Source organism: Lepidochelys olivacea, assembly GCF_965140295.1.
Source record: "Lepidochelys olivacea isolate rLepOli2 genome assembly, chromosome: 14".
Taxonomy (NCBI): Eukaryota; Metazoa; Chordata; order Testudines; family Cheloniidae; genus Lepidochelys; species Lepidochelys olivacea.
Genome location: NC_140424.1, coordinates 26771141 through 26792623, shown reverse-complemented (window position 1 = coordinate 26792623; position 21483 = coordinate 26771141). Strand labels below are relative to the sequence as shown.

Genomic DNA, 21483 nt, shown 5'->3' with positions numbered 1-21483 from the left:
GCACATTAAGTGGATGTTTTCAGAGAACTATCCACAATGACTCCAATTCTTTCTTGAGTGGTAACATATTTTTTCCCAGTGTGCATTACTTTGCACTCACCAGCATTTAATTTCATCTGCCATTTTGTGGCCCAGCCACCCAGTTTAATAAGAGCACTTTGTATCTCTTCGCATTCAGCTTGGACTTAAATTTCTTGAGTAATTTTGTATTGTCTGTAAATTTTGCCACCTAGCTGTTCACCCCCTTTTCCAGATCATTTATGAATATGTTCAAAAGCATTCATCCCATTACAGGTCCTTAGTGTACCCTGCTATTTACCTCTCTCCATTGTGAAAACTGACCATTTATTTCTACCTGTTGATTCCTATCTTTTAACCAGTTACTGATCCATGAGAGGACCTTCCCTCTTATCCCATGACTACTTACTTTGCTTAAGAGCCTTTGTTTAAGAGCCTTTGTCAAAGGTTTTCTAAAAGTCCAAGTACACTATATCAACTGGAGCACCATTGTCCATGTACTTGTTGACCCCCTCAAAGAATTTGAATAGATTGGTGAAGCATGATTTCCCTTTGCAATAACCATGTTTATTCTTCACCAACATATCCTGTTTATCTGTGTGTCTGATAGTTCTGTTTCAACCAATTTGCCTGGTACAGAAGTTAGGCTTACTGACCTATAATTGCCAGGATCGCCTCTGACAACCTTTTTAAAAATTGACATTACCATTATCTATCCTACAGACATATGGTATAGAGGCTGATTTAAGCAATAGTTTATATATCACAGTTAGTAGTTCTGCAACTTCACATTTGAGTTCCTTCACAACTCTTCGATGAATACTATCTGGTACTGATGACCCATTACTGTTTAATTTATCAATTTGTTCCAAAATCCACTTGATTGACACCTCAATCTGGGACAGTGTCTCAGATTTGTCACCTAAAAAGAATGGCCCAGGTGTGGGAATCTCCCCCACATCCTCTAAAGTGAAGACTGCTGCAAAGAATTAATTTAGCTTCTTGCAATGGCCTTATCTTCCTTGAATGCTCCTTTAGCACTTAATTGTCTTATATTTCAAGCATGGAATTTCTATCCACAGAGATTCTATGATACAGTTTGATTCATTCAAGATTTTCACTTTATTTGACTCTATGCTTTCTTTCACATATAGTGCCACTCCCCCACCAGTACAACCCATTCTGCCATTCTTATATGTTCCGTACCCTGGTATTATTGCATCCCATTGATTATCCTCATTCCACCAAGTTAAGTGACTCACAAACCTTAAAGAGACATGGGAAGTCTAAAGTTAATAGGTGCACTGAAGGAGAACATTTTTTGTTGAAGACTGGAGAGTTTGGATGGATAGTGATGAAATTAAATATCTGTATGTGTTTCATAAAATATGCACAACTTCCAGAGTTCAGACTATGTGTTCAATTCATGCAAATAAAGTGATTACAAGAAATATTAAACTCAACAGAAAGCTTCCAATTACCTTTCTCGAACAAACTCTGCCATTTCTTTTTGCATTTGTTTCCCCTTGAGTTGCTTTTGGAGCAGAATTTCAAACCCTGATACTGTGTTGTTCCCTTGTGGATCCTTCTTATCAGCCTGGAAGAGAAATGGCAGCTAGGACGTGAACAACACAAGACATGCCAAGGCTCCTAGAATCCTAACTACAGCAATGCTGCCAAAAGAGGGCATTCCAGGGGTGGGAACAGCTGCTTTTCTTCGCAGGAGCCTCCTCCTGGGATCTAAGCATCTGATCAGAACATTAAAAACACTTTGAAATGCATCTCGGAAGACCATTAAATGACTTCTTCCCCTCTGCTCACCATCTAATCCATCAGTGCCTGATAGAATGTACCCAGTGTGATAACTCCCCCCCCCCCCATCTCTCTGACACATAGGCATAGGGGATATTTTCAGAATTGCTGTGCTTTTTGCCTCACTGTGCTGCATGCTGTACTCACATATATAGTAAAGACTGCAGTAATCAAAAAGCAAGATGAGCAGGACTTGGATGAGAGTTTTGGCCATGACGACAGGCCGGATCCTGGAGAAGCTGTGCAGGAAGAAGTGGCAAGTGACGTGGCTGACGTGTAGGTCGACAGAGAGGGCTGAAGCAAAGATAAAGGCAAGGTTGCTAGTTTGAATGACAGAGAAGGTAGTGGTGCTGTCCATCATGACAGAGAAAAGGGGAAGACAGAAGGACTTGTGTGTGTGTTGTCGGGGGGATAATCAGGAGTTCCATTTTGGCTAGGTCCAGAGCAGAGAAGTAGCTCTGTGAGTCATCAGCATGAAGAGAGGACGTGCGCTGAATGCTAGCCTTGGATGCTGGAGATGTGAGTTCCCATCTGCTCTGCCACAGACTCCGCGCATGACTTTAGGCAAGACCCCTACGGCCATATTCTTAAAGGTGTTCAGGTGTCTAAAGATGTGTAGTGGTACCTTGTGGAATTGTCAAAAGCACCAGGTGTCTAACTCCTATCGATGTAAACATCTTTGGAGAAAGCTTTAGAAATCTGGACCTACCTCCCTTAGGCCCCTTTAAAATGTCCAACCTTAGGGTATGTCTACACTACAGATGCTACAGTGGCACAGCTATGGCACTGCAGCTATGCCACTGTACGCCATAATGTAGACACTTGCTACAGCGACAGAAAGGGTTTTTCCATCGCTGTAGTAAATCCATACCATTGAAAGGCAGTAGCTAGGTCGATGGAAGAATTCTTGTGTTGACCTAGCAATGTCAAAGTTAAACTACGTTTCTCAGGGTGTGAACTTTTCACACACCTGAGGGATGTATCTAGGTTGACCTAAATTTTAGGTGTAAACCAGGCCTCAATGTCTCTGGGCCTCAGTCTCTCTATATATAATGGGGATAACAGCACTGCCCTACCTAACAGGAGTATGTGAGAATCAATACATTAAAAATTGTGAGGCACTCAAATACTGTGGTGATGTAGGCCAGATAAATACCATAGATAGGTAAAGATGATCATCAAAGTGGTGTTTGTGGATGAGATCACCAAGAGAAGAGCAAGGAACCACATTTTGTGTCTTATTCATAGGCTCATAAAAGAATGTATTGCCATGTCAGACCCTTTCCATACTTATACTCCCTTCGCAGCCAGGCGCATAATACTTGGGAAGAGGTTCCTCTCAAGCAGGGCATGTGTCTAGGGTGCTCTGAATGTGTGTTGCTGAAATTGCCTTGCTGTGATAGCAATGTGCAGTAAAGTGCACAAATGTCAGACACTAACCTATAAGCTACATGACTTGCATCTAGCACTTCCGGGAAACAAATCTGGAAGGTAAGTGAAGAAGTTCTCAGTTATTTAGAGCTTTCAGTGTCTGTTATTTGGACACCAGTGATAGCTTCTCTCACTGACCAGGAGAGACCTCTCTGTCATTCGTCATGTTAGGGGTATCTTTCTCTGGCTCCTTGCCATTTGAGCTACACCACTGTCAGTCATTGGCAGCCCTGTTACTAAATCTGCTGGGCAATCTCTTTCTGTGGTTCTGTACATGGTTCTGAGCATGGGTGTCCTCAGGCAATGGCTGCTCTCAGGTGGGCATCACCTCGAGCTCTGTTATGCCATATGCCACTTTGAAGCTCTGAATAATGGTGAATAAGGACACTCTTTGTCGGAGCACGTCAAATAATGGAATTTCCATCCCACAGGAAATGCTGAGATCTTTGAAATTTAGTTTTGCCCCAAGTGGGGACCCAAAGTCGAAGTCTCTGAATTTTTCATTAAATGAAATATTCTGAAACATATCATTTATCATTTCAGCTATTCTGTTCCATCATAAAAGTAAAACGATAAAATCAAATCAAACATTTTGATAATTTCCAACTGAAAATTAGGATGAAATTGATTCGCAACCGGAAAACATTTGGATTTGGTTAAGCCAGCATTTTCTGACAGAAGCTATCTGACCAGCTGTACATCTCCTGCATTCTGGCATTCATATCCTCAGGCTGGCACCATTTCCCAAGATTGTTGGGGATGGGGGAAGACAGAGACAGGGAGGGTATGGCAAGCTAGACATGTTTTCCATTCTTTGGTTCTTGTCCCCAAGTCTTCAGCTGGAGTGACTCTGGCTTTGTTCTCTACAGGTCTGCAGTACACTAAGATTTACATCCAGATGATTCCCAGGTAATGTTCGGGGGCGGGGGGGGGGGCTGCTCAGCATCCCCTGTGCAACAGATGTCAGTGTCTTCAGTATTTTCCACACGTTCTTCTTTTCTGGCCTTGGGCTTGACATCAGCAGAGTGTGATCCGCCTCATCTCCCATAGTACAGACGAGGAGATGATGGCCCCAGTTCTGCAACTGGTTTGGCAAAGGTGCAGTCTGCCAGCATGGAAACAGCTGCAGGATCAGTCCCTATCCTGGTGCTCATCATAATTATTAGCAAGTCCTGATACAACATGAAACTACTCAAAATGGCTTATCCCCTTTGGCCAGGCTGATGTATCAGCAAAGTTTCAGTTCATTAGAAGGGTTACAGGAGATGCTGACCCATCTCCCGCCACAAGAATTACTGTGCGTCTACAGAAGCATTCTTTTAGGGGTTTCCTGCTGTTTCTTTACCATTAAAGTAGCTATTTTCTCTGCCTGCAGTGTGTGTCTTGCTCCCTCCTTTCTGGGGCTCCTTGCTGTTGCTGCCGTGCATCCAGTTTTCTGATTGACTGAGACTCCTCTGACTCCTCTCACCAGAGTTTGGACTTTTCTCTGCCCACCCTACATGCCCATCCAGCTGGAGCTTTTCCTGCCCTCTCAGACTGTCTCTGTAACCCAGACACCTCCTGGGTGCAGTGCTCTGTCCCATCTAGTGGCACTGCGGCCACTTAGAGAGTGATTAATGAGTCTGCTCTACAGCCTCAGCTAACAGCCATACAGCTTTTAGCTCATGAGGTAGAGTCTCATGCACTAAGCTCCAGAGGTCCCAGGTTCAATCCCGCCTGCTGATGACCAGAGTCTGTCGGAGTTACATCAGCACTTAGCTGCTCCCTCTCTCCTCAGTGCACCCTGCTCTGGTTGTTGGGGCTGAGGCTAACAAACACTCCACTCTCCCAGCAGGAGCTGTGGTCCCTCCCTTGAGCCTTTCCCTTGTTTTCTCTTTGTTCTGGAGAGCACCTCGAGCACCATGCTGTGCTGTGTGCTTTATTAAAGGCCCTGCAGAAGTAATGCAGCAGAGTTGGTGCTGCTCCTTGCTGCAGTGTGTCTTTTTCAGCGCCTTGCCACACTGAATCCTGATTTGCTCTCTAACACAAACCTAGCAACTTGTTCCGCTCTTCCTGAAACTCAGACGCTGCAGCGTGTGGCACGTGGCTGGCTGCCTACTTACCCAGAAATAATCACAGTAGCTCCATTCAGTGGGTTTCAGCAACTGCTGTTCTTGCATTGTGTCTGGGTGTGGAAAAGTCACGCAGTTTATCTGCAAAAACCAAGCAAAAGGCCTGTCAGACCGGGCAGGTAAAAAACAATTAAATGCTTGTGAATTGATAAGAAGCAAGTGAGTGAAATTTGTGCGCATCCAAAGCAGCAAGTCTAGATGACATGCATCTGACTGCAAGAGAAGTAGCTGTTGAATTTGCTGAATTATAGACAATAATATTTGGAAAGACAAAGAGGTAGTGACAGCTTGGATGAAAGCAAATATGGTACCCATTTTCAAAAAAATGAAAGCAGCCAGATTCTGGCAACTGCCATCCAGTGCAATGAACCTGTATCTCTAATTGTTAGGTGAGAATAAGTAAACATGAAGCAGTTATGCCATCCTCGACATAATGAAACAATGGAACAAAGATGCAAAGAAATCTGCAAACTTCTAAAGAATAAACAGAACCACAAGCAACAGGCAACAGCACTGAGGGTTTTACAAATTGCACATCACCTCAGACACACGTGGTTCCTTTGGTGTTTGACAGAATCACATTTTTTTGTTATTCCTACTGCACAGGATGCTTTACATGTGCCCAAAGAGCATTCAAATGAAAGCCCCAGTCCTGCCAAATGCTCTACAGGCCACTCTGAAGTCAACGAGGCTTCATGTAGGTGCCCACCCAGAGCAGTTTCCAAGCGGCTATTGCACAGCAATTAACAGCAACTAAGAAAGTGCAAGGAAGGCCAAGGGTTAGAGCAATAAAACGTAGCAGGCTTGTCTTTTATGACTTGTCTACACTTGAAAATTAATTTCGATTGAGGTGGGGTGTAAATGCAAAATGCAATAACTATAATGGAAAATCCCATGTGTGAATATTCTTATTCCCATGTGTAAATACTCTTATTAAGAGCACCTTGTTCCTCTTTAGTTTAATCCACTTTGAAAGCAGATTAAGTGTAACAGGAACAAGGTGCTCTTATTCCGGATTAAGAATGTCTATACATGGAGTTATTCAGGAATACCTAATCTAGAATCATCGAAAATTAGGGTTGGAAGAGACCTCAGGAGGTCATCTAGTCCAATCCTCTTCTCAAAGCAGAACCAATCCCCAACTAAATCATCCCAGCCAGGGCTTTGTCAAGCCGGGCCTTAAAAACCTCTAAGGATGGAGATTCCACCACCACCCTAGGTAACCCATTCCAGTGCTTCACCACGCTCCTACTGAAATAGGTTTTCCTAATATCCAACCTAGACCTCCCCCACTGCAATTTGAGACCATTGCTCCTTTTCTGTCATCTGTCACCACTGAGAACAGCCGAGGTTCATCCTCTTTGGAACCCCCCTTCAGGCAGTGGAAGACTGCTATCAAATCCCCCTTCACGCTTCTTTTCTGCAGACTAAATCATAGAATATCAGGGTTGGAAGGGACCTCAGGAGGTCATCTAGTCCAACCCCCTGCTCAAAGCAGGACCAATCCCCAACTACATAAGCCCAGTTCCCTCAGCCTCTCCTCATAAGTCATGTGCCCCAGCCCCCTATTCATTTTTGTTACCCTCTGTTGGACTCTGTCCAATTTGTCCACATCTTTTCTGTAGTGGGAGGCCCAAAACTGGACACAATACTCCAGATGTGGCCTCACCAGTGCCTAATAGAGGGGAATAATCACATGGAGTACACAGGAGGTGGCGGATCTTATTGCTGTATGGGGAGAAGAGTCTGTGCAGACACCGCTCTGATCCAGCAGAAGAAACGCTGACAGCTCTGCCAAGATTGTGCAGGGCATGGGGGAGAAGGGCTACACTAGGGACACGCAGCAGTGCCGTGTGAAAATAAAGGAGCTTCGGCAAGTGTACCAGAAGACAAGGGAGGCAAACAGTCGCTCTGGTTCTGCCCCACAGACACATCACTTTTATGAGGAGTTGCATGCGATTCTCGGGGGCAACCCCATCACTACCCCAAAACGCTCTGTTGATACCTCCCAGGAGCCCTGGGTAACCTCGAGGAGGACATTGCTGAAAGAGGAGGAGGAGAATGTGAGGCAGGCAAGTGGAGGATCCACTCTCCCTGACAGCCAAGAACTGTTTTTAATCCTGGAGCCCATCCCTTCACAGGACTAGTTGGCAGCAGAGCGTGATGCTGGGGAAGACACGCCTGATGAGTGCACATTGCTAATCAAACTGTAGGGGTTACATGCTACTATTCTGTATGTTTAATCTCAACAAAAAAGTAGGTGTAGTGGGTATCAGTGGCCACTCCAGCCGTGCAGAGGGCGCTCTCCGAAAAAAGACTCTTTATGTGCACGGGGACGGCCCGGGAATACTCCATGGAGATCTCTAGGAAGCTTTCATGAAGGTACTCCGCAATCTTTTGCAGGATGCTTCTGGGAAGGGCTGCCTTATTTCGTCCACCATGGTAGGGCACTTTCCCATGCCACTCCAGTATTACCTCTGCTGGCATCATTGCAGCACACAGCATTGTAGCATAAGGACCAGGTCTCTACCCAGATGCTTGCAGCATTTGCTCTGTTACTCTCAGGAGAGTGAAATCGCGTAGGGTCACCAAGGGGAAACGGGGGAAGTTTTCAATGCTAGCCCTTAAATCGCAAACAATTCAACAAGTAATCCACCCTGCTGGTGAAATTTGGGTCACACAAAGATGCTTTCCCAAACGTGCCATGGTTGTGGTTGGAAGAGATCACAGTGTATTGCAAGCAGCATTGAAAAAAAAAAGGGGGGGGGAGCTTCCTGTTTGTCTCCCTTCCCCCCCCCCCCCAACCCGGTGCTGCTTTTGTAAAAAATAAACTATTTAGGGGGCTTTACACTGGTGCCTCTCCTCAGGTTGCTAGGGGAAAGGGATCCCAAGGATGTCTTCACAAAAGCAGCAGCACAAGACCTCTTGCCCATGCCTCGTGGCCTTACTCACCATGGCTGGAGCAGCAAACTGACTCTTGCAGTAGCCGGTGGTTGTGATTACATTTTGGCTTGCAGTGAAGTGTATTGAGGGGTGGTTTTTTTAAGAAAAAAATTAACCTTGCACCAGAAACAATCTATGCACTGTCAATGCTATCCTGGTGCTCTGCATTCCTTGCAGCCAAAAACCTGTCTGTTGACGCACACTGGGACAGAGACGTTCCCAGATTAGAAGGCGCAAAAAAGAAGACTCGGGAGGACATGTTCAATGAGTTAATGCATGCCTCCAGAGTGACAAGACAGAGCTCAGAGCATGGAGGATTACACTGTCTGAGAACCTGGACATGGACAGGGAAGACAGGAGAACAGGGAACAAGAGTGTGCCATGCAGGAATAGATGCTATGAAGGAGCAATCAGACATGTTGAGGCCTCTGGCTGAGGTTCAAGAAAGGCAGCTGGATGCTGCAGCCTATGCTGAACCTGCTGCCATCATCGCCCAGTTCTACATCCACCTCCTCGAAATGTCCTATGAGGTGGGGGAGGGGGAATTCGGTATCCCTTGCACTTAACACTAGGGGAGGGTACAAGGACCAGAAGGTGCCCATTCCCAGACCTTTGATAGTTATTGCAGTGCATCTGTAAGCCAGCTGTCCTTGTTTCTCCCACCACAGTATTATCAGCGCTTTTTCCCCAGGTTGTCTTACTTTTCTTTGCTGTCTCTGTGTGTATAATAAAACTTAATGGATTGAGGAGAAAAGGCTATTTTTTCATTCAACAGCCAGTGGTTGGTAGGGTGGTGTTTACAGGGGAGAAAATGCAATGGAGGGGACAGTTTGGTAAGGAACACAGATAAGTGTCACATTACTCTGGCTCATTGCTGAAACTGGTTTTCAAAGTCTCATGGAGATGCAGAGCTCCTCGATATGCTGTTCTTATTGCCCTGGTGTCTGGCTGCTCAAAATTGACTGCCAGGCGATCTGCCTTAACCCCCCACCCCAGCAGAAACTTTTCTCCCTTTGTTTCACAGATATTATGGAGCACACAGAAGGCAGCAATAACAACGGAGATATTACTTTCACTGAGGTCTAACGTAGTAAGCAAACAATGCCAGCAACCTTTTTAGAGGTCTAAAGGCACATTCCATCACCATTCTGCACTTGCTCAGCCTATGGTTGAACCAGTTCTTACTGTTGTCCAGGCTGCCTGTGTATGGGTTCATGAGCCATGGGAACAAGGGGTAGGCTGGGTCTCCCAGGATCACGACTGGCATTTCAACATCACCAATGGTTATTTTGCAGTCTTGAAAGAAAGTGCCTGCTTGCAGCTTTCTGAACAGACCTGTGTTCCTAACGATGCACATGTCACGCACCTTTCCCCGACCATCCCACAGTGATGTCGGTGAAACGGCCCCTATGATCCACCAGCGCTGGCAACACCATTAAGAAGTACGCCTTTTGGTTTATGTACTCTTTGGCAAGGTGGTCTGGTGCCAAGATAGGGATATGCATTCTGCCTATTGCCCCACTGCAGTTGTGAACCCCATCACGGTAAAACCATTGATTATGTCCTGCACCTTGCTCAGTGTCACTACCCTTCTTAGCAGAAGTCTGTTGATGGCCCTGCAAACTTTGATCACAACAGATCCCACAGTAGATTTACCCACTCCAAATTGATGCCCCATTGACCGGTAGCAGTCTAGCGCTGCAAGCTTCCACAAAGCAATCCCCACTCGCATCTCAATGGTCAGAGCAGCTCTCATTTTAGTATTGCTGCACTTCAGGGCTGGGGAAAGCTCTTCACACAGTTCCTGGAAAGTGGCCTTACACATTCGAAAGTTCTGCAACCACTGCTCATCATCCCATAGCTGCATAACAATGCGATCCTACCAGTCAGAGCTTGTATCCCAGGCCCAGAAACGGCGCGCAACTGTGTCAAGGTGATGCATGACTGTCGCCAGCAATGGAATTGCTCCGCTCTAGGTCTTCCAGCAGGGCGCTTGCATGGCATCACATTGCTCCATGTGGCAGTGCCTGTATCAGCTGCGTAAATACTGCAGGATAAAGTGCGAGGTGTTTGTAATGCTCACAACAACGGTGTACAGCTGAGCAGTGTCCCTGCTTAGCATGCTGTGGCATCCACGTGGGTAACCCAAGCTTACAAAAAAAGGCACAAATAAGGCTTGGTTTGTCTGCAGTTGATTTCAGGGATGGAGGGAGGGAGAGAGGGAGGTAAGTGCATCATGGGAGGCTAATACCATGTTCCCATAACCACCCACGCCAATGTTTGGTCCCATAAGGCATTGCAAGCCCAACCCAAAATTCCACTTGGCGATGTGCACTGTGGGATAGCTACCCACAGTGCAGTGCTCTGTGCATCGATGCAAGGCCTGCTAGTGAGGATGCACTCTGCCGACACAATGAGCGTAGTGTAGACACACAAGATCAACTTGCTTAAATTGGAGGCTCAATGTTGAATTACATGAAGTAGACTTAACTTTGTAGTGTAGACATGTAGTGTGCTTCAAGTGGCCGCCTTACAAATTGCAGAGATGGAAATTGTGATAGGGCGTACATATCTGTTGACTAATATATGCTGGCTAGCATAGATACATATATTAATAGTGTGTGTTATCCACACCATATAGTTATTAGTATGCATTAAGCACAAATATTACAGCAGTTATATAGCCTAAATGGACTATGATTTTTACATAAACCTGCTCACTTATGCTAAGTATCCCATAACCCCTTGCATTCACTGAAGTAAGTTTTGGCTTGAGCAAATAGGGAAGCTGACAAAATCAGGACAGAGGACTGGTTTATCATAGCAACAGAAAAGAAGTTACTCTCACTGGCCTGAATTGCAATGTCCCAAAGGAAGAGGACAAGAGATGTGATTGTTCTACCCTAGTACAAACCTAGGAGGTGCCTTCATGCTCTTTGATACCTGAAATGTATGTGTTCAGAACAAAGAGATAAGAGGTAAACCATGGTACCAGAAAAACAAGGTAGGAAGCTTCTTGGTTCAATCTAGTTTCAGATGATGTACAAAGTACCTTTTACTTGTGTAACCCCCTTGGGGTTTAGAGAGCATGGACCCTTTAAATCTTTGTCCTGAGGGGGGAAGAGCTGATTGTTCCAGGCAGAGGATGTGCTGGATTTTTTTTTTGGGGGGGGGGGGGGGGAAGCAGGGAGAGAGGGAGACTCCAGACAGAAGGGCTGCAGCAAGCAGGCCCTCACAGAGTGAAGCAGCTGAGAACCTGCCCAAAGCCCAGGAGGGACAGAGCGGCCCATCAGGGACAGCCCAGGACAGGAACCAAGAGGAGCACTTTGCCAGGGAGGAATGTCCTGAGAAGGACACACCAGAGCTGTACCCAATATCACTGCTGCCCCAAGCTGTGTGGGGCCGTGAGTATTGGAGCTTGTGACTTTGCATTTGGAATAAGGAGAGACGCTGTTAGCTAGTTAAGTGGGGAGGTTGTCGCTCTGTGTGGCTTTGCAGAGAGCGGTAGAACAGGACACCAGAGGAGTTTGCTGGGGAAAGGTTACTGGTGCCGAAGATGACCAGGAGCACCCAAGACTCACCACTGGATTGGAACTCTGCCCAGGACTCCTGACCTCTGAGTGCAGATGCATTGCTGGGTTTCTGCCCTTTCACACTGTGGTACTGAAGAAGAACTCTTCCATCGACCTAGCTACCGCTGCTCTACTCCTTTACATCCTATATGGATGGAAAAACCCCTTCTGTTGCTCTTGGAAGAGTCTGCCCTGTGGCGCTACAGAGGCCTAGCTGCAGTGATGTAGTTGTGTCACTGTAGCGCATGTGCAGATTCGGCCTCATTCGGAAGGGAACTTGCTGGGAGATTCTCCTCACTGCTGTCAGAGCTACAATGATGGGCACTTGGACGTGCAGATGAGGCAGACAGGATCCAGACAAATTTCAGGTTTCAGAATAACAGCCGTGTTAGTCTGTATTCGCAAAAAGAAAAGGAGTACTTGTGGCACCTTAGAGACTAACCAATTTATTTGAGCATGAGCTTTCGTGAGCTACAGCTCACTTCATCGGATGCATACCGTGGAAACTGCAGCAGACTTTATATACATACAGAGATCATAAAACAATACCTCCTCCCACCCCACTGTCCTGCTGGTAATAGCTTATCTAAAGTGATCATCAAGTTGGGCCATTTCCAGCACAAATCCAGGTTTTCTCACCCTCCGCACCCACCCCCCCACAAACTCACTCTCCTGCTGGTAATAGCTTATCCAAAGTGACCACTCTCCCTACAATGTGTATGATAATCAAGGTGGGCCATTTCCTGCACAAATCCAGGTTCTCTCACCCCCTCACCCCCCTCCAAAAACCACACACACAAACTCACTCTCCTGCTGGTAATAGCTTATCCAAAGTGACCACTCTCCCTACAATGTGCATGATAATCAAGGTGGGCCATTTCCAGCATAAATCCAGGTTTTCTCACCCCCCCACCCCCATACACACACAAACTCACTCTCCTGCTGGTAATAGCTCATCCAAAGTGACCACTCTCCCTACAATGTGCATGGTAATCAAGGTGGGCCATTTCCAGCACAGACCCAGGCTTCCCCCCCGCCCTCCCGGGGAACACACACACACACACATAAACTCACTCTCCTGCTGGCAATAGCTCATCCAAACTGACCACTCTCCAAGTTTAAGTTTCCATTAAACAAAGGGAGGAGAAACAGGTTTGTACCACAGTAAGCAGATCTTCAGCTACTGGGAAAAAGAAGTCCTTTGTTGTTGTTATAAGTGCTGTTTTCAAAGCCATTGTGGAGGATGGAGGAGTCCTGGGGTTTCTTTTAAAGCTGTCTGAGTTTTAAAAAGTAATTAATACTTATGAATGACTTTCACATCCGATGAAGTGAGCTGTAGCTCACAAAAGCTTATGCTCAAATAAATTGGTTAGTCTCTAAGGTGCCACAAGTCCTCCTTTTCTTTTTCCTTGTTTCTTGCAGTAAGATTTGACAGTAAAAACATCAACAAGAAAACTGCTTCCTCTCAATAGAAAGTAGAGACTCGATCAGATGTGGTGAGAAAATACTCAGATATATTGCCAAATTCACTGGGTTCAATTGTTCTTGGATGAATTATCCCAAAATTGAAAACCAATATGCACAGTCTAGTGATCATAATCTCTGGGCTGTGCACACTGCTAAGCAACCCTACAATAATAAATGAGGTGCTGGGCTGCGCATAGCACTGCTGAGCAAACCTACATTAACAAATGAAGTGCTTGGCTGTGCACGCCGCTACTGAGCAATAACAAAACAAAGTGTAAGATTAAATATGGGGCAAAGCTGCAGAAAGGAAGCAGACTGCAGCCGTAAACTCTAATCTATGTCTTGACGTGCTGATCACTGTGGTATCCAAGAGATTTATACAATACATTGTTCTATATGTACTCAGTATATCATCTACCAATAGCCCCAGCAAAATCAATGGGACTGCTCAGTGCTCATAGGCTTTTGCAGGCTCCAGCTCTTCACTGTTCCAACAACCCCTTCTTCAGTTATCTCTTCCAACTTGTCCTTTTTCCCCTCACTCAACTTGTCCTCTATCACAGGGATTCCAGGGGGCTAAATTTTATATTTAAAATAATATTTTAAAGGTCTCTCTCGCATCATATCATGAAATGGGAACAATTCTCTAAAGAGCAGCACTGCAATGGAAAACACACTCCAGGGGTTTTATACAGTACATGTCTAACAGTACGGTCCTGGTAAATACCTTTGGCTATTTGCAGAGAACAACTGTTTACCTCTTGCAATGGCTTTTTGTTCCTCCCTTTCCCATCCCTAAGTACTCCAGCGTCTCTAAAGGCTTCTCTGTGTGATCTATGCGAAGCACATCTATGTGACTGTTCTAAGGGAAGGCACTATACAGTCTCTTTACATTTATGTAATGTGGAAAGTCTATCCATGTTTAGAATTGTTAAAGGGCTCTACAGAGACAAATTCCTGCCAAGTGACTCAGCAATAACTCTGAAATGCAAAAGTACTGTCTTCTTTACCTCTACCTCAAGGAGCTGCTGTTGGATCAAATCCTATCATCAGCTGGAGGGATTTTCAGAGAATCCTAGGACAATCCTCTAATGCGGCCAGTCTCTTGAAGTTAAGCCTTTCATCTTTTGTCCTCTACACCCAGAACAAAGGAGGATTTGGCGAGCAGCTCTCAGTCCCTGTACACTGGACCGTTTACAGCAGATAGAGAATAGTTTAACACTCTTTTGGACTTGATTTAAAACACTGCACTTCTTTCCCTCTTTGCTTTGATCTCCAAAGTGGATTAGACTGAAAGGACCTTTGAAAAATACTTGGGAAAAGCAGTAAAATGTCAAAAGGCAAAATGAAAGTGTTGCTTCCTGTGTGCAGTGAACTGGGGAGCTCCTGACAGACATTAGTGGGTTGGCATGGCATAGTGACCAAGTGAAATGTCCTCTGGGACAAAATGAGGATGTTTATTTAATTAAATGACAATCCCAAAATGAATGCAACCCTGTGATTACAATGGGAGTTGTCACAAGTCAGGAAATACCAGTGTCAAGGGTGTGAGCACACCTTCTACTCTGCCATTGTGCATATGTACTATCAAAATACAACTTGGATGACATGGTCACATGCTAACATAACACAATACTTCCGAATGCATCCGATGAAGTGAGCTGTAGCTCACGAAATCTTATGCTGAAATAAATTTGTTAGTCTCTAAGGTGCCACAAGTACTCCTTTTCTTTCTGCAATACACCAGTGGTTTTCAAATGGGTACCTTTATCCTTAGGAGGTACACATGCTCTTGTCAGGAAGTATGTGAGAAAAATCCTGTAACGGTGGACAATGCATTTTATTTAGTAAGACTTGGCAATCTAATCATAGGTATATTATGACGCTATCTCAGATGGGGGTACGTGGTAGACTCCATTATTTGGAAAGGGGTGCAACCTAAAAAATTTGATAACCAGTGCGATACACCATAGCATTGGTGGCCAAACTCACTGACCCTCCGAGCCGCATACAACGATATTCAGAAGTTCAAGAGCTGAGGCGCACCAGCCGGGGCTTGGGGCTTCTGCCTCACAGGATGCGCCTGCCGGGGCTTGGGGCTTCAGCCCACTCCTGCTGGAACCCCAAGCCCTGGCAGATGTAACCTGTGGGGCTGAAGCCCCGAGACCACTCTCCCCTCTGGGCAGAAGCCCCTACCCCACCACTCTGCTGAAAAGCAGAGGTCCCGAGCCGCTCTCCCCCTCTCCCAAGTCTGGTAGGTGGAGAATGGGCAGGGGGGGCTCGCAAGCCACACTTTAACTGTAAAAGTTGCATGCGGTTCATGAGCCGCAGTTTGGCCATCCTTGTGCTATAGTCACAGTGTTTACAGCTCCTGGTTCTATAGTGTGACGTCCCTGGCACTGTGGGAATGGAAGCCACAATGACCAGGTTCGCATTAACTCACACAGCACGCCGGCCCTCCGAACCCCACAGGAGCATGAGACTACCATACACTGGAGCCATGGAGGCAGAGATGGGGGAGGACCCCTGGCTTCCACAGACTGAGAACCAAGCCGATTCCAAACCTCACCCATCCCTGGAATCCCATGAAGGGAACTGAGCACAAACCCTGCCTTGGTTTACCTTACCGACAGGCCCCTCATCTTGGACATACTCTTGCACACTGGGCTCAGTCTGACTCCCACCTCAGTCAACAAAAGTTTCACCTTTGCCTTCAATGGGAACAGGAGTGAGTCTATGGTTAAGAGAGCTCCCACTACCATTGCTCTATTCCTTGGCTCAGCCTGTCGGGCCTCTTCCCTTCCTTGCTTCCATACTGTGAATGGGCTTCTGTGAATATGGATTTTCCAAGAAACCCAAGGCTGCTCTGACTCTTCCTGTCCTTACTGCCAAGGAAACCAGCAGCCGAGGTTGTCAAATTTGCTTTAAATACTCTTGCACAGGTGGAGAGAGACATTCCAAGGAACTCAATTTGCAAGCTCAGTAAGCAGCTGGTCCAGTGCCTCCAGGAGCTGATCAAAGAACAGAAAGAGCAGGTTTCTTTTCCCATGGCCTCTTTCCCATGCTACGCCCAGCTGCATCTCTTTGCTAGGTCCCTACAACTCTCCTGTGCACATCTTGTGCTTGGACAGTTCTGACTCCCTCTTTGTGCACTCCTTCCACAAGTATCTCCATGCTTGCCCCCAAACTGCCCCTTAAACCTAGAACATGGTCTGTAGTCCTGTATCCCAAGCCATTTGCCATCTCCCAAAACCCAGCTTCTCTCCACAGTCCCTCAGGCAACAATCCTCTAATGCAGCGGTTTCCAAATTCTTCAGAGTCGCAACTGACTTTTAGACCACTAGTATCTTCACAAGCGCCTCCCACAGTCCTCAACCCCTGAGAATGACTTTCCCAATCTTGCAAATATGCCAGGTCTTTATAATCCACACTATATCAGCAACATTCACAGAAATGCTCTGTTCATGGCCCCCAAACTCCACAATGCTACAATGATATAAGAAGGCTTCTTTGGTTAAAAAATCATTCCGGTTCAGAGGGAAATTAAAATGTAAACAAACAAAATTGAAAAATGAGGAAGCTGACAGCAATGACTACTTATCAACAGTTAGGAAATGCAAACTACTGATAAAGATATCAATGAAAAATCTATGGCCAGTAAGAAGCAGTTCTTTAAATGTGTCAAAAACAAATGAAATCCAAGCAGTGGTATAGTGCCATTATGATAGGATAAGGACATAAAATTATCAACCACGATACACAAAAGGCAGAAGTATTCAACAATTTTTTTGTTCTGTATTTGGAGAGAAGCAAGATGATGTATTTGTATCTTACAGTTCTATTCCATCTGTATTTTATTATCATGATGATGAGAAACGACACAGCTTATAACCTGGATGGACTTTTCAAATCATTGGCAGAAGCCTGGGTCGCTATCTGACTGTGCTTTGCTGCATCACATATAATATGCCCTGTATTGTTCAGCATAGTGCTCCATGCAGCAGAACCAGCTGCACAAGAAAGACTCATCACCTAGCTGAGTGAACACACTCCCTGCTGTTAACAACTAAAGCCTATCACTGACAAGCACCTATTAACCTTATCTGTTAAAGTACCATCTAGGGAGACTGCTGCAAAATCTGGAAGAGACAAGAACTTGGTATCACAACACCCTGAGTGAATTACCTGAATGAATTAACTCTCTAGTTAACTCAAGAAACCAGTCATTGCAACTGTGCAGATGAGCTGGAGAAGCCACCTTCAGGCCAGTTCTAACTGATAAATAGCAAAATGATTAATACACAGTCTTGGAAGGATTCGATTTTTATTAGTAAATGTCCATTTCACCGTATATATGAAACTGACAAAAATATTTCCATCAATAATAACTGAAATTTATTGACAGGCAATGTACGAAAAATTACTTAAGAACTTACTAGGGTTTGATTTAAGGATATTTACTTGATATATTTTAACATGGGAAGTTCACAATTTGTGTTTTAATAGTTAAACCTTTAATTTTTTGCAAAAAGAAAAGGAGTACTTGTGGCACCTTAGAGACTAACCAATTTATTAGAGCATAAGCTTTCGTTTGTGTGTGTATGGGGGTGGGGGGGATGTGAGAAAACCTGGGTTTGTGCAGGAAATAGCCCAACTTGATTGTCATGCACATTGTGTAAAGAGTTGTCACTTTGGATGGGCTATCACCAGCAGGAGAGTGAATTTGTGTTGGGGGGGTGGAGTGTGAGAAAACCTGGATTTGTGCTGGAAATGGCCCACCTGATGATCACTTTAGATAAGCTATTACCAGCAGGACAGTGGGGTGGGAGGAGGTATTGGTTCATATTCTCTGTGTATATATAAAGTCTGCTGCAGTTTCCACGATATGCATCTGATGAAGTGAGCTGTAGCTCACGAAAGCTTATGCTCTAATAAATTGGTTAGTCTCTAAGGTGCCACAAGTACTCCTTTTCTTTTTGCGAATACAGACTAACACGGCTGTTACTCTGAAACCTTTAATTTTTTGAAACTCAGTTTCTACTGTCATAAAATAATTATTTACTGAGTTCTCCCTGTTGTCTTACTCTCCATAATTTCCCTCACCTGTGAAAATTTAAATTGATAAAAACTGGAAAAAAAATGCTTAAAATTAGGGTTACCATATGTCTGGGTTTTCCTGGACATGGCCTCTTTTTTGATCTTCCGCCCTCTATCCGAACAGATTTTTCAAATAAGAGACAACGTCTGGGATTTTTACACAGCAGATGTTACAGCTCAGGAAGAGCTCTCTCCATGTCCCAGCTGATCCCTCCCATGCAGCTGCTGGATCCCACCCACCCAGGCTCCAGCTCCCAGCCCTGGGGTGGGGGAGAGGCCCACAGGGAGGCCCTCTCCAGTACCCTCTCCAGCACCTCCTTCTCCAGCACCCCCTCCAAAATGCCCTCTCCAGCACCCCCCAGGTACCCCTGCCAGTACACACACTCACCTCCAACACCCTCCAACTGTAACCCCTCCCCCACAGTTCCCCATCTAGCGGTGTCCTCTTTGTGGGAACCTGAAATATGGTAACCCTACTTAAAATAAACATTATTATCTGTCAAAAATATATATAAAAACTCAAAGTCTGCCAAGCCTAGTTATACATGTGTGGTTTCACCAAGTGACAACATGGTTATGTTAAGCTAAATGCTTCCCAGAAAGCATGTACCTGAGTTAAAACCCTCTGAATGACTAAAATGTATGACATGTACTTGTATTTACTTCATAGGTTTCTAGAAATCATGCCTAATCACTAACTCAGTTGAGAATGTGGAGGCTGGAGAAACTCATTATACTAAGAGTAGTACAATTTGTAAGACAAAAAGATGTTTCCCTACTGGGAGAAACCCTGAATGTTTCAAAGAGTTCAGCCTAAATCACACAGACTTTGTTGACAAGAGAATTGACAGTTCATAGACAACAAGAGGAAGAAGCCTTGATTTGGCTTGTAAACGAAAGATTTTAGCACTGGTTGTACCTTTGATTAAAGTGGCAGAAGAGCCCACAGTACTGCTTAAATACCAGAGAAATTTGAAGGGCTTCAAAATTATCACCTGCATATTATGGTATGGGTTTAATGACAAATTCAGACAGAAAATAAAGTGCAATTTTTTAACAGTGAGGGCTGTTAATCACCAGGAGGGGCTGACTGGTGGGATACTTGCAGAGGACCAGGTGTAATTCACAGTAGAATGGACACACTGTGGGGGAATTTCCTGGTGTTTCACTAATTGTCCTAGGTGTGTTTATACACCCTCTCCCTTCTGTCAACCCCTCAGCGCACTCGACTCCCAGTGTGGACAGTGGCTACCTCCTGGCCTCCCTGTGCCACGGTCCCAGTTGGCAATGGGCATGCCCAGCAGCCCCAAGCAGATGAAGGTGTGGACTTCAGCAGTGGTACAAGCAGCAGTGCTCTGAAATGGCTTACAAGTGAGCTCCACTCAGCATGCATGGCTATGTAAACTGCTAGGTGACTGCTGGGCAGAAAGGTGACCAGACTGGCCACTTTTGCAATGACTGGTGCACTCTGGGACAGCAGTGGGAGGACTGATGGAGGTGACTGGGCTACCACAGCAGAGAGATGCATCATATGGGCACTCAGACAACTGAATTAACTCCCATCGAGCCTCAGTGACTCAACAATGGCAACCAAAATGGCCTATAACAAATCTGTACATGGGCACAAAAGCACTCCTCACTGACGGAAGGGCAGATCAATAGACTGTTCTCTCAAGATCGTCCCATTACTCCTAGTTACACCCCTACAATTTATGACTTCAAATAATTCCTCTCCCTCCCTTGGGCTTTATACCCTTCCAATATTTATAGATTATGAGCATGCTCCCTTCTCTCTCCCTTAGTCAATGCTTAGCTCACTTGGTTCTTTTAATCTTTCCTCTTAAGTAAATCCCATCCAGCCCCAAGCAGTTGTGTTGTTCTTCTCTGAATTCCTTCCACTTTTAAATATCTTTCTGGCATTGAGATGCCCAGAACTGAACACTAAAGCCCAGATATGGCCACAAAGTTTCATCTAGGGGGATTAATAACACCCTGTTCTGTAATGCAAAGTTGCAAACTATTCTCTGTGGTTCAGTAATGAAGACGTTAATTAACACTGATCTTACCAGCAATCCCTGCACTTTCTACCAGAAACCTCCATCCAACTGCATGCTTTGCCAGATACTAATGCCCTTCCATTACCCTGTTTCAGCTAAAGAGAGAAGTTCCACTTCTAGGGTGGTAATTGCCAGAATCATTCTTCATTGAAAATAAGGTGCTAAATTTCCATTTCTTCAGTATTTCATTACCTCCTGAATTGTCCCTGAGTTTTCAAAAAAAAATGGTAGTGGTTTAGTAAGCTTGTTAGACAGGTCACCCAGAACATCTGATTTGTATAGTGGGTATTCACATTTCCCACGTACTTCCTTACCAGCTGTTTATCAGCAATAGTTATTTTGCAGAGTCAGCATTCCTTACTAATTGCTCAAACTTCTTTTCTATATTTTTTTATTGAAGACAGATTTAGAAAAAGAGTTTTGGATCTCAGCCAGTTTTCTGCTACCATGTAACAAGCAGATTAACTAATCAGTTTCCAAATCCCAGAGCAGCAGAAACGGTGCAAGTATGTCCCTTGGCCCACGCCGCTTCCTGCAGCTCCCATTGGCCTAGAGCAGCGAACCGCAGCCAGTGGGAGTCGTGATCGGCCGAACCTGCAGACGCGGCAGGTAAACAAACTGGCCCGGCCCGCCAGGGCCTTTCCCTGCACAAGTGGCGGAACAAGTTTGGGAACCACTGATGTAGATGATATTTCAGGGCACAGATATCTCTTATGAAATTGTATCACTTTGATTTGTATTGTTTTTCGGGGTGTGACCTTCAGTGCTGGTGAAAGACGCTGGCCTGGTAGCCCGGAACACTGAAGATTTCCATTCATTCACAGAACAGGTTCTATACAGGTGGAACAGGCTTCGCTACCAACTTTCCTCACCTCTGCTGCTAGGGCTCCGAGCAGTTCCACGTCTAGTGCTCACTGAGACTTGGGGCCTCTGCTGGCGGTACGCATAGGGTTGCAAATAGTGTCAATTCCATTT

At 45.2% G+C, this 21483-nt stretch overlaps 1 protein-coding gene across 1 annotated transcript in view; it reads right to left on the bottom strand.

Moving 5' to 3' along the window:
• The window catches only part of GAS7 (growth arrest specific 7), a 211528-nt gene that overhangs the window by 39961 nt on the left and 150084 nt on the right, over nucleotides 1-21483 (bottom strand). The window contains exons 6-7 of the mRNA XM_084647092.1: nucleotides 5364-5453; nucleotides 1500-1615 (exon numbers count right to left, since the gene is read on the bottom strand). Of these exons, the coding sequence (XP_084503218.1) occupies nucleotides 1500-1615; nucleotides 5364-5453 (206 nt within the window). The remainder of the gene's footprint in view (nucleotides 1-1499; nucleotides 1616-5363; nucleotides 5454-21483) is intronic.